The 12543-nt window shown below is 35.2% G+C and overlaps 2 protein-coding genes across 2 annotated transcripts; one reads left to right on the top strand and one right to left on the bottom strand.

Annotated features, from left to right (window-relative positions):
* The first annotated feature begins 1904 nt into the window (after positions 1–1904).
* On the top strand, positions 1905–6560 carry LOC104222734 (putative glucose-6-phosphate 1-epimerase). The gene is made up of 9 exons (XM_009774014.2): positions 1905–2088; positions 2583–3106; positions 3357–3431; positions 3813–3869; positions 3966–4129; positions 4599–4733; positions 4972–5074; positions 5589–5688; positions 6062–6560. Exons 2-9 carry the CDS (start codon positions 2996–2998, stop codon positions 6241–6243), a joined length of 927 nt encoding a protein of 308 aa, XP_009772316.1. The 5' UTR covers positions 1905–2088; positions 2583–2995; the 3' UTR covers positions 6244–6560.
* A 206-nt stretch (positions 6561–6766) lies between these two features.
* Positions 6767–11203, bottom strand: LOC104222735 (exosome complex component RRP41 homolog). The gene is made up of 12 exons (XM_009774017.2): positions 10997–11203; positions 10831–10877; positions 10448–10508; positions 9719–9757; positions 9560–9627; positions 8888–8966; positions 8768–8804; positions 8470–8586; positions 8270–8355; positions 8083–8172; positions 7906–7989; positions 6767–7112 (listed from the first exon to the last, which is right to left on the bottom strand). Exons 1-11 carry the CDS (start codon positions 11048–11050, stop codon positions 7942–7944), a joined length of 726 nt encoding a protein of 241 aa, XP_009772319.1. The 5' UTR covers positions 11051–11203; the 3' UTR covers positions 6767–7112; positions 7906–7941.
* Positions 11204–12543: the final 1340 nt, after the last annotated feature.

Raw genomic sequence — 12543 nt, 5'->3', positions numbered from 1 at the left:
ATGATTTCTAGAAGGAGCAGTTGATGTTAATGAGGAGTACTAACATGATTGTACAGTAAATTATCCCGAAGTTATGAGGTTCCAAATAAGATTATCATGGTGGGTTGTGTATTGGGGTAAGTGGATGTTAATGAGTATAACCTGAGGGAGATGGAAGGGTGATTTATTAAGGTCCCAACTATTATTACGGATGTAGGAGCTAATTGGGCGTTGGGATTCTAAGAGTGGTAATGGACCTTGAATTAAAGATCTAAAGGGGGTGTTGTGATCAATTCAGCTGTTAGTCAAAAATTTGATATGGTTGCCAGTGGAGATTATCCATTTAGATCCTAGTTGGTAGTATTTCCATTTTTGTTGGATGTTTTTCCAAATAAAGGAGGTCTTTTTAGAATTTGTGTAAGTCGTGAGAAGTATTGATGCCTAAAAAGATACGAATTCTTAAAAAATCGCCAGGCTGTTTGCTAGTAGGGCTTTATTTTTAATGGAGAGATTCTGAATGCCAAGACCTCCGTGAAGTTTTGATTGTGTAACTATCCCCCATTTAAGCAGATGTATTTTCTTTTTTGGGGGGATGTTGAGCCCCAAAAGAAATGTTTTTGATATCTATCCAACAAGGTGATGATATTTTGGGGTATGGAGATGTGACGTCATGTTAAAATAAGGTATGATCAAATTAAATAATCATACGACTTCAAACCTTAATTTGATAGGAGAATGAGTTTGCTAAAGACACCTAATGTACAAACAGAAATAGAAAAAAGTTAGAACCCTTCCATCAAATAGTAAATTTATTTACCGAGAACTTTATTCATTTTTTTTCCTAAAAAAGATTCCTAAACTCTATATTTAAAAAGAATGGCAGATTTCAGAGTATAAGATTTAACATCTATATTTTTAGTGCAAATTCAAACATGAATTTTTTAATTCTCTTTTTAAATAAGTTTATAAAATACATAAAATGTGTTGATTACTTTTGTAGTAAAAGACTGAAAATAATAATTGAAGAAAAAAACTGTTTCACTCTTTAAATAATAACAACGCCACTTTCATTGGTATAAATCATAAAAGCAGTACCAGGGAACAAATTTTATGTAAACCCCTTACATGCACCAATCTATATGTCAAGTAGTGAAAAGCATAGGCGTACGTAGCCTTTCGCATACCTTTGGTATTGCATATAAATTTATATTTTAAGTCTATTAAAATTACAATAAATAATATTCATAAATCCATAATATTTAATATATAATGGATTCAATATTAAAAGCCTCAGATGTTGAACCCTAAGAATCGTTTGGTACGCGTGACCGTTTGACGGTATAAATTTATTTTATATGTACATCAAACATAATATAAATTTAATCTCAGACTGAATTCTAGATTTTTGTCGCACTTAAAATTATTTTATCTTATCTCTCAAGTGGAATAAATTAGTTCAAAGATTATTCCTAGGACTATAATCTCGAGATAATGCTTAGAACAATCCCAAAAAACTTAAATCATTGATCGACTTGGGTGAAAAGATAACTACTAATAATATTTTACATAATAAATACGTACATATTAGGCATTTACTATTGTTTTAATGCATCCACATATACGAGTAAGTATTATGATCTATTTTAATGTTCGATATGTTTTTGTCTTAAATAGTGTTGATTGTCATGGGTTGACACTATATCAATTAGCACCTGAACCTTTGATCCCACCTCCCATATTATAGCCAACTATATATATCTGTCCTCTTTGACCTCACTCAAAATTAAAACTCATTCTCTGATTAATTCGACTTTTTTATATTTCTTTTATTTTTCCCAAGTGTCTAATAATTTAATTGAATATTGAATTGTTACTGTCCAAGAAAATCCCTCCCTTTTTATTTCTAAATCTTGACCCATTTGTACATCAACTTGTACCTCTTCGTATCTTCACGTCCTTTCTTCTTCCTCTCTCTCTCTCTCTCTCTCTCTCTCTCTCTCTCCTGCACAGAAATAAAAAAGATTCAATTTTTACTTCACCCCATTAATTGTTAATGCAGTATTATACTTGAGCTATTCCGAAGTTTCCAAGTTTTGCCTGTTAAGCCAGGTTTAATTCTTTAATTATTCTTATTATTGTTCGGTGTTTCATGTCTTAATTACTGTTAATTAATGTACTGTTAACTTATTTTTCCTACTTGTTTACATTATACTCCATTCCTACTCTGTGCATTGAATAAAGTCTAGATCTTTATGTTTTTTCTTTATTTTATTCGTATTTTCTTGCTTCCTTGAACTGGGTTTATCTATCTTTGTAAGTTTATTGCTTCCTTTGTACATTTCTGGAAATATTAGGTACATATTCACTACCTTTAATTCAGTTTTTCCAAATGGGTTGTTAGAGATTTTAGGCTTTTTAATTTTACTGAAACTGTTAGTTGAAAGTTTTGAAACTTGAGATTTGAATGGGGACTGGGGATTTTATCTTGTTTTAATAATTTTGTGGTATATTTTATTGAAGTTCATAGTAAAACTGAATTTTCCCTTTCTTTGTATGTTTGTTAGTCCATTAACTTACAAAAGTTTACTTGTCTTTTTGCTTAGGTAAATATCACATGCCTCACCGTGAATTTAGCTAGGATTTGAGTGCTTCTATGCAGTTGCCAAATGTCAAATTTTGTTGGTTTCTTGAGGTAGCTTAAGAAGCTGATGTTGCTTTTTGTTGTTGCAAAGTAGAAGTCAGATTTGAGTAAATGTACATTGAATGTGAGAGGTCGTGACAAGGTTCGGAGTAGGAAAGGCAGATTACGGTTGAGGCCTTTTATATTTTTGGGATCACTAGATTACAAGCTTCCAGGAAGGATTGTGTCTAAGATAGCTGGATATAAATCCAATATACTGGAGGAATTTGTCGATACATTGCTGGCAGTAGTTTTAGGTTCAAACAGCAGAAAATAAGGGTTTCAAGCCTTTTTTTAGAAATATTGTGAAACAAGGAGCAAAAGTGCAATTTGAAAATGGGGCAGTATGCACCAATCTGGGATCATACAGCAGCAATTGAAGTAACAAAAGATTGGAATGGGATTGATCAGGTTTTGCTTCGTAACTCTCAGGGTGCCTCTTTACGGGTTAGATTCTGTTAACTCTCTCTTACTTTAATTAAATCTAATGAATTTATGATTCTAAATCATCTGTTAGATCACTTGTGAAAGAAATCATCCTTCAAATCCCCCGTCAATTACATGCTCGTTTATGTTTTTATAAACTGCTGTAGTTTGGAATGGGATCTCCAATTAGCAGACCTTCCCCCCCCCCCCCCCAAAAAAAAAAAAAAAAACCCCACCCCACATGGTTATTGACAATTTCCTCTGAATCCAGGTGAGCTTGCAAGGAGGACAAGTTACTTCTTGGCGGAATGACAGAGGGGAAGAGCTCCTATTCAACAGCAGTAAGGTGGGGTTTTCCATTTTACTAGCGGTTAATTCTTATGAGTAAACGAATTGTCTAGCGCTGGAGATCTAAAGCTTCTAAGAGTGGAGATTTCTTTGAATTCTAACTTTTTTTAATTTTAAAAAGTTTCTTTAAGTTCTTTATCACTTGTTTTACGGTGTAAAGATTGGAACTAGAGGTTTCTCGAATGTTGTAGTCAAGACTTAGCAGAATTGTGCAAAATTTACTCATTGAGGGTGTCCTGCAAAATTTACTCATTGAGGATATTATGAGTTACATCATCTATTGCTTACTTGTAATGCTATGCGCTTCGCGAAAACCAGTATTTGTAATTGAATAAGTGTGAGGGCTGATTCTGTTTCTACGTTTGCCCTTATGTCTTAGAGCATCTTCAAGTCTCCGAAAGCTACACGAGGAGGAATCTCTGTTTGCTTTCCACAGGTACCTCTGAATGTGTAATTCTGCCTATCTTCTTGAATTTCTTTCGATGAGTACTATTTTACAACAATTTGTTTGATTATCTCAAATATGCTGTAGTATGGAAATGGTGGTTCACTTGAGCAACTTGGATTTGCAAGAAACAAAATCTGGACCATTGAGGATGACCCTCCATCTCTATACTCATATGACCCGCAAGGAAAATCTTTCATTGACTTACTGCTGAAACCTTCAGAAGATGATCTGAAATTCTGGCCTCATGGGTATGATCTGAAACTCTAGTTGGTTTCAGTATGGAGCTTCGGATATTGAATCAAAGCTATTCATTGCCTATCAAAATTTGCTATTGTTTTAACTTAAATGGATCTAGACTTTGTATCTCAGAATCCTCTTTGGATTTGAAAATGATTTCATGAGAATCTGATCATGAATACAACATCTATATAAATAACTATGATTAAATTCAGCTAACTTAGATGCTTTCAGTTTCATGAAACTGGAAGCTCTCACGATTATTTTCTGCTGAGTCATAGTATTTAGGTTATTGTGAGTTGTGACCATGATGGCAAAAAATTTCAGAGATAGATATGAAAGCGTCGTATACTTTCATGCGAGAAATGAATGTCAACTTCTGACTTTAATTCATGTCAAAAGTCAGTTCTATGCTTACTTGGTTTCTGACAGTTATAGCTTTCAAAGTTGCTAATGAGTCTCTTCATTATTGTTTTCCAGTTTTGAGTTTCGCCTTCGGGTTTCGCTGGCATCAGACGGAAGCTTGTCCTTGATATCTCGTGTTAGAAACATCAATGGCAAACAATTCAGCTTCTCATTTGCTTATCATACATACTTCTCTGTTTCAGACATAAGGTATGCTGTTCTCTCTCTGCTCTTTGTAACATATTCATGAATTTTATTACGTTCTGTTTTTCAACATTTTATCACTTCCCCAACATCTTGTACTTTTTTCTGTAAAAATATTGTAGCCGTTCAAATTTCAGAGAGGCATTTTGTTTTATGTCTTCATAATATGTTGCGTATTGCACAATAATTTGATGATTTATTCTTTCCAATATCTCATAGACTGTTACATGAATCTTATCCACAGTGAAATAAGGATTGAAGGTTTAGAAACACTGGATTATCTAGACAATCTGTGCCAGAAAGAACGCTTTACAGAACAAGGAGATGCTATAACTTTTGAATCTGAGGTATATTTTTCAATACAACCTACATCATCTCAAAATTTGTGGTTATAGATGAGAGAGGAAATCTCATCAATCGTGGTTGCATTTGTAAGATAGCTTCAAGAGTGGCTCAATATAAGACCTTTTCCTTGGTATTTAACAATCTTGGACCCTTACAATGAGCCCTAAGAAAGATAAGAGGTGATTCTTTTTTGCTTTGCATTACCATAGATTTGTCAGATTAATTCTAAATTGAACAAAGAAGCATTGATTCTGGAATATTGCTCTAAAGATAATTATCTAGGCATTTACTTTGCAGTCTCTCCTCAACCTACTCGGAGCAACGATGCTTTACATCTTATGATTTTTTCCTGAATTTATTAGGAAGAAGTTGAAATACTTGGTGTTCACCTTATCTTTCAGAATTGAAGGCATTAATTCTACCTTTATAAATGAGATAAATCAGTCCGTTCGTTCAACTGTAAGGTGTTCCTTTATTGTGGCTTATGAGATTAAGAAGTATTCATGTTTCTTGCAGATCGACAGAGTCTATGTTAGTTCTCCAAATCGTATTGCTGTTCTTGATCATGAAAGGAAACGAACATATCTGATAAGGAAGGAAGGATTGCCAGATACTGGTAAGTATCTCAATTTAACATGGAGAAAGAAAATGTCCTCAAATGGAAGTATCCATTAACATGTGCTGCACCCTTAAGGCTATATTTTTACCTTGATTCTACTTTAGTATCTTCGAGTCATTTATTCTTCTCTTAACAAACCTGCTCATTTCTGTAATCCTGAGAGAGAGGTACTTCTCTGTTGGCAACAATTATGCAAGGCATGTAGCATCAATACAAGGACTTCAGACATCACAAGTTAATTTGTAGTATTATAGAAACTTTTGGTGCATTATAGCGTGATGGTAGAAGTTGCCAAAGAAGCATGAAAGATTTTACCAACTCTAATTTGCATAGCTAAAACCTTTTGGTGTCTGTTGCTCTGTCTTTTCAGTTGTGTGGAATCCATGGGATAAGAAATCCAAAGCAATGGCGGATTTTGGTGACGAGGAGTACAAGCAGATGCTTTGTGTTGACGGGGCAGCAATAGAGAAACCCATCACATTGAAGCCAGGAGAGGAATGGACTGGTCGTGTAGAGCTTGTGGTCGTGCCATCGAGTTTTTGTGATCTTTAATCCTTAAAAGTCTGGGCAGAAGATTTTAGTAAAGGCTCAGCAGCTTAATGAGGAACTACAAACTCTATAGTAGGTTTATTTACTTGTTAATGATGATGTAATGATGTGTTGTTATACTAGTCATTGAACTGCTGTTATGAACCGCCAAAGCCTATTGTTTTTTTGGAATGGCTGCTTGGTGTTTTATCTTCTGAAAGAGAAGTTTTCGCAGAGTAATGTTTGCATTGCATATTTTCAGGTATGTAAAACTGATTCTATCTTCATGACTTAATGTCATTTGGTGAAGAGAAGATAAAAAACTTTTCTGTAGTTATAAACTGCATAGCGTCACTCGTGGTTGCCACTGTATCCTTGTTTGAATGTTGCGATTAATATGAAAAGAAAAGTTATTTAGCCTTAATCTGTTAATTTGGTTAGTCTACCGGCGTAAATCATGAAAGTGAAACGGTTATTGGTCCATCAAATGCTTAATTCTGACAATTTTCTCCAACACACTGTAAATAATCTGCCTATATTGAGATACTTTAAAATGCAAAACCATATTACTTTCCAAGACCAAAATTAGAATTAAACAGTAAACGATGGGCTTCTCCTATGGTCTCCCGTACCAAAAACTTCTTCGATACAGTTCCAAATTAACTTTAGCGCACATTAATCTTCAAATATAATATGGATCCATAAAGTACACATCCTACAACCACTGCAACATGACTACAAAAGACATTAGGCAAGCCAGAAACACTAGGGAAGATCATTTTCTCCACAGGTTCTCGCAGATTTGTACGGTTAACTTCTTGATCCACCATTGTTTAGAGAGATTGCAGCAGCACAACCAGGATCCCAATTTGTCTTTTGGCATTTATAGCAAACTGGAAACAATAAGAATAAACTGGGGGTCAAAGAATCTGCCATAGATAAGTGCCTCGTGCTTTACAGCAATTAAATAGGAAAAGCCACACCTAAGCTTTGTATCACACAGAGAAGGTACAAGAATTATATTATGTATAAAAATTGCACTTGCTTAGTTTGGCTTAAATTATTGTAGCCCGAGCAGGTGCCTGTTTTCATATGCTTTATTTCCACTTAAATGCAACTCCAGAAACGCAAGCAGAAAAAATTTTGAGACGCCATTTTGCTATGTCAAACCTGAAGATTACAAGTTTATGCTAGAAGATGACAAAACATGATGACCTATCGTTTTCTATGAAAAAAGATTTTGCTACACATTATCTTTCTCCATTGGACTAATTAAATGAACTTGTTAGTCTAGCCCTGTATTTTGTACTCGTTGCAATATTTATTATTTCTCAGAAGTATAGTATAAGGTTTTCCTCACCGATCTTCAATTATTTGTAACAAATACATTCGTTTCTCATGGTGCTTGACTGAACATACTTCCAATTCTAAAAGCCGCTCTTAGCCTCCCGAACCACAACCTCAACCCCCACCACCAACACCCACCTCAGCCCCACCCCCGGGAAAAAGAGAGAAGGAAGAGATGGAACGTGTCTTTTCCTCCTAATGCTTCAAGAGTGACATGAAAGAAACAAGCAATAGAGTTCTCACAAATTTTCTTTGCTTCTCATTTTCCTCGAGGAAAGCATTAGCAATCTTGACCAAGAAAGTACGTCAGCATTATAATTAGGAAGAGTAACATCTTACCAAAAACTCAATAAAAGCTCCTCGAACTATTAAAAACTATGCACCTCGGCGAATCTCCAACTTCTTGGTGTTTTCCAATAATATCTGAAAAACGAGCAATAGGAGATGCTGATGTAGAAGCTTTCATCGGAACAATTATATGAAGCCAGGAAGAACGCAATGAGTTATCAGTCTTACTTCCCGGATATAGCTTTCCACTGCTTTGCAGCCTTCAACTGCTAATTGCATGACAGTTTCAAAAGTATCTATGGGTAGTTTAGCATCCATCTGCACCAAGAAGGTTATTCATTGATTCGCCAGGAGAAAAAGAATGTACTTTGGATACCTTATTTCAATCGCTACTGCCAATAAGGAGTTAACAAACCTGCAGAAGGGTCACTTTGTCCAACTTAGGTAAAATTCCTACGGTGACATCAGGGCCTCCAGCACTGTCTTCCAAGTAGTTTAGATCTGTTTGACAAGTAATCTCAACTAGATCATTCACATATCAATACTGGAAAAGACTGAAAATCAGTTAGAAATGAAGAACCGGAAAATCAACTAAAAATTTCAGAATTAATTTACCAAGAAGAGGCGTGCTGTTCAGGTATCCAGCACTGCACGATGTGACAAGATCACGCATGGGAATCCCAGCATCAGCTAGTGCCAGCGTGGCAGCATTTATGCATGCTGATCTTGTACCTAAATAATGCACTAAACTTAGTTGGACTAAAGTTCTAGAGGGCAAACAAAATAGACGAACTGCATTATATGGGCTGCACGTGGCACCAGACAACTAAATACCTATTCTGATTGATTCTGGACAAAAACAATATGTCACTGAAATTTAATTTAACACAACCCTCTAAGGTGTTCTGCTTACCTCCATCTGCTTGGAGAACTTGGACAAAAATGTCTATCTGAAAAGTAAAAATCAAGAAATTGTAAATGGAGGTCAGCCTCCATTACTTATTCAAGTTAATGATGTTAAGAGGACTTGAACCTGAGATCGAGGCATTAAGTGTGTCAATATGCAAGCTTCCATTGTCTGGCGAATAACAAGAGATATCTCTGTGGATCTCCTACAAATAAAAAACAAAGCTATCATCAAAATGTCATCATATAACCATAAGTCACACAGATCGAATAAACTCTGCTTCTTAGTTAATTGTGGGTAATCATAGATAATAAGCTAAGACTTCACGTACTAAAATTTTTAGATATTATTTACATTGTCTGTGTAAAATTTGTTTTTTTGCTGCCTTTTGCAGTCTTATGATAAAGGGTTATTCTTTGGGAACTATAAGTATTCCTAGAACTTTGCTTCTTTTTCTACTATGACTACAGTTGCTATCCTAGTATCCTAGCAACCCCTTTCATGGCTGGACCAGTGCCTGAACAGTCCGAAAGTCTTCCATTTGGCTATAGTATAATTTTTCTTATCCATCCAATAACCATTAATACTCTATCATGCCTTCCATCTTTTGTACTTCAGTCCAGAGCCGGGATAACTGTTCTTCTGCCACCAGTTTTATACGATATTGTCCATTAAATTTTCAAGCATGCATCAAATTTTTTTCTATAATGGAACTGACAGCAGAGCAGATGATATAATCGTATGGATGAAAACACATAAAAAGCGGAAGGAAGGACTTATAACATAACATAGAATCACCTGTCACCCTTATTTTTTCTTCGGCGATCACCAGTGCTGAAATTAGCCATGCTATATTCGCATCGTACCTAAAAGAGAGCCAATGAAAAGATCATATCATCTCACTTTTTAAGGTGATACATCTTACACTCTAATAATTCATCATGAAAGGTAATTTACCAGCGCCTGGTCATTGATCTGTTGGCTCCTGTTCTGGACCTGAATAATGAAACTAACATTAGAGTCAATTGAATGAACCTTTTACAGAGCAAAACTAAGATCATCATTGTTATCATTGATCGCAGTGGTTGTGATTAGATATTTTCGTAGATGTGCATATACACCAGCATATGGATATCTATCCAGTTTGCATCTCAATGTGATGTTTTTCTTGACTTCTAAACAATATAAAACATCCATTGTACATTCTTCCTCCGTTTCCTTTGGGGATGTTTATTGCGATGGAGCAGAAATTTGGTGGGGGTAATGCTTCTCTGCTCCAAACCCACCCTACCCTAGCCATTTTCATGCCTATCAATGAAGAACCGTTTAACCAGGTTTCTTAGTAAAATTACTGCAAAGACTAAGCTACCGAACAGTCCATAACATTATCCACACAAAAGATTTATCTATTCCTCTCTTCCGCCACCCCACATTTGAAAAGTCAGCAGATCAACCCATCAAAAATTTCTTGTTTTACCAAGCCACATTCCCTCCACCGTGTAAGACAATGTCATATAAACTGCTACCTTACATGATCGAGTTCCCTCCACCTTTATTTTTCAGTTCAAAGGCCATAACCATTACTTCTCCTTGCCATTAATGCAAACAACAAGAAACAACAATTTTATTTGATTCACAATCCAAATAAGGGTAGAATCGGCAGATTGAGTGTGACACGAATTTTACCTCCCTAGGACCATAAACTGCAGCAATGACTTTGGTATTACCCATTTCAAAAGAAGCAGAGCTGCAAATAATCGGATTAAACAAATTCAGTTTCAAATACAAAAAGATGCAGCATCAAAAGAGGATTCAAAATGTTCAGAAAAAACCTACCCATGTTTGCACCAAACACCGGATAGAATTTGATGTAAAATACACATGTCATGCATCTAATGTTTTGGGTACAAAGACCGAATAAATTACTCACGGTTTATTATATATATACACTTCTCAAAGTATTTTTTCTTTGTTTGTTATTTGCATATGTATCATGGTTCAAGTCAAAAACAGTGGTTACATTTAACCTATAAACATTAATGGTGATAGAAAGAAGTGTTAGCGGTTACCCATCAGCTCTTGAGACAACCCCTATTTCAGCACGAATTTGTCTCATCTGAAAGTAAAATTTCCACATAGAGGTACATAACGAGTCAAAACAAAAAGGCAATGAAGTTAAAATCAAAAAGACGGAAATTATGTGAGCGAATAGAGGTGTAGTGTAAAGAGAGAAACCTCCATGGGACGGCGACCATCTAAGCGAAGACCTTCCGGATTAACGTACTCCATCTTTGAATACCACCACCGTCCTCACTTGCAGAGCGGCCGGAGAAAGAAAGGTGGAAGTAGTGGGAGTGTGCGAAAGTCCTGAGGTTTTAGAGGTTAATCAGGGTTTTGTGTTTTGGGGTTTTTCCTTTTTCCGCGTCGTGTGGTTTATGGTTCGAGGGAAAAGAAAAAAAATTGAATGTTGTCCCTTATTTGGTCGTACTATTTAACTTATACTTATTTTTTTACAATTTTTTAATTTGTACACACTTTTTAAATAACTTCAGTTCTCTTTCTCTTTTCCTTATCCTTCTTCATTTTTTTTTCTTCTACAACGATGACTTCAACATTGCTCTCTTTGATTAATGAAGCTAAAACAAATATACTAAGGATTTCTGAACAAAGCCAGATCGATAAACAATTTGATGAGATAATAAAATATTAAAATGGTCAAACTTTCAGATTCAGTTAATTTCTGTCCCGGGGTTAAATAGTATACCTCTGTGTCATGTCATGTCATGTCATGTTTCTACTAATATTTTACCATCCAAGTGTTGTAAAATTGCATATGCATTTTATGCGTAATCGAATCTGTCGGAGTAGTTCCAACGCAAAACTTACAAAATAAAGAGAACAAAATATCTGCACAAAGTCAAACTTTAGCTTTCAGTTAATTTCTTACCCAGGATTGAATAGTTTCTCTATGTCGCTATCATATAATCTTATAATTAGAGAAGTAGCAAAAACTATTGAGATTCTGAGTATACATCTCTCCAACATATGTCGTCTTTTTTTGCAAAAACAATACAAAAGCTATTGAGCTGAAGTTACAAAGACAAAAACTTCAGCTCTAGAGCTGAAGTTTCTAGTTACAACACAAAAACTTCAGCTCTAGAGCTGAAGTTTCCCAGTTACAAAAAAAAACTTCAACTCTAGAGTTGAAGTTTCCCAGTTACAACACAAAAATTTCAGCTCTAGAGCTGAAGTTTCCCAGTTACAACACAAAAACTTCAGCTCTAGAGAGCTGAAGTTTCCTAGTTACAAAAAAAAACTTCAACTCTAGAGTTGAAGTTTCCCAGTTACAACACAAAAATTTCAGCTCTAGAGCTGAAGTTTTCCAGTTACAACACAAAAACTTCAGCTCTAGAACTGAAGTTTCCAGTTACAACACAAAAACTTCACCTCTACAGCTGAACTTTTCTAGTTACAACACAAAAACTTCAGCTCTAGAGCTAAACTTCAGGCCCGGCTACTAGAATGCTGAAGTTTTGTGTGATTGTTTTTGCTACTTCAGCCCTGTGTGCTGAAGTTATGCGAAAAAACGGGTACGTTTGCAATTTTTTTTACAAAGTGGGTACAAGTTAAAATGTGACACAAAAAGCGGATATAGATGCAAATGCCCCAAGGAAAAAGGATTTACATGAGAGGAAGAAAAATTATTTTTTACGGGGCGTCATAAATATTACATACAATAATCAAATATATAAAATATGTATACTATAATATATATATATATA

Source organism: Nicotiana sylvestris, chromosome 1 (genome assembly GCF_000393655.2).
Source record: "Nicotiana sylvestris chromosome 1, ASM39365v2, whole genome shotgun sequence".
In the NCBI taxonomy this organism is placed as follows: domain Eukaryota; kingdom Viridiplantae; phylum Streptophyta; class Magnoliopsida; order Solanales; family Solanaceae; genus Nicotiana; species Nicotiana sylvestris.
This window is presented reverse-complemented; position numbering and strand designations above follow the sequence as displayed.

What these genes read in the sequence shown, in the direction of transcription:
- LOC104222734 (XM_009774014.2), top strand. Translation starts at nt 2,996, where the DNA reads ATGGGGCAGTATGCACCAATCTGGGATCATACAGCAGCAATTGAAGTA. An exon ending in TCTCTGTTTGCTTTCCACAG is followed by an intron (nt 3,870 to 3,965) that starts GTACCTCTGAAT and finishes AATATGCTGTAG; the next exon opens with TATGGAAATGGTGGTTCACT. An exon ending in GGAAGGATTGCCAGATACTG is followed by an intron (nt 5,689 to 6,061) that starts GTAAGTATCTCA and finishes CTGTCTTTTCAG; the next exon opens with TTGTGTGGAATCCATGGGAT.
- LOC104222735 (XM_009774017.2), bottom strand. Translation starts at nt 11,050, where the DNA reads ATGGAGTACGTTAATCCGGAAGGTCTTCGCTTAGATGGTCGCCGTCCC. An exon ending in ATGGTCGCCGTCCCATGGAG is followed by an intron (nt 10,878 to 10,996) that starts GTTTCTCTCTTT and finishes TTTTACTTTCAG; the next exon opens with ATGAGACAAATTCGTGCTGA. An exon ending in ACAAAGTGACCCTTCTGCAG is followed by an intron (nt 8,173 to 8,269) that starts GTTTGTTAACTC and finishes TTCTTGGTGCAG; the next exon opens with ATGGATGCTAAACTACCCAT.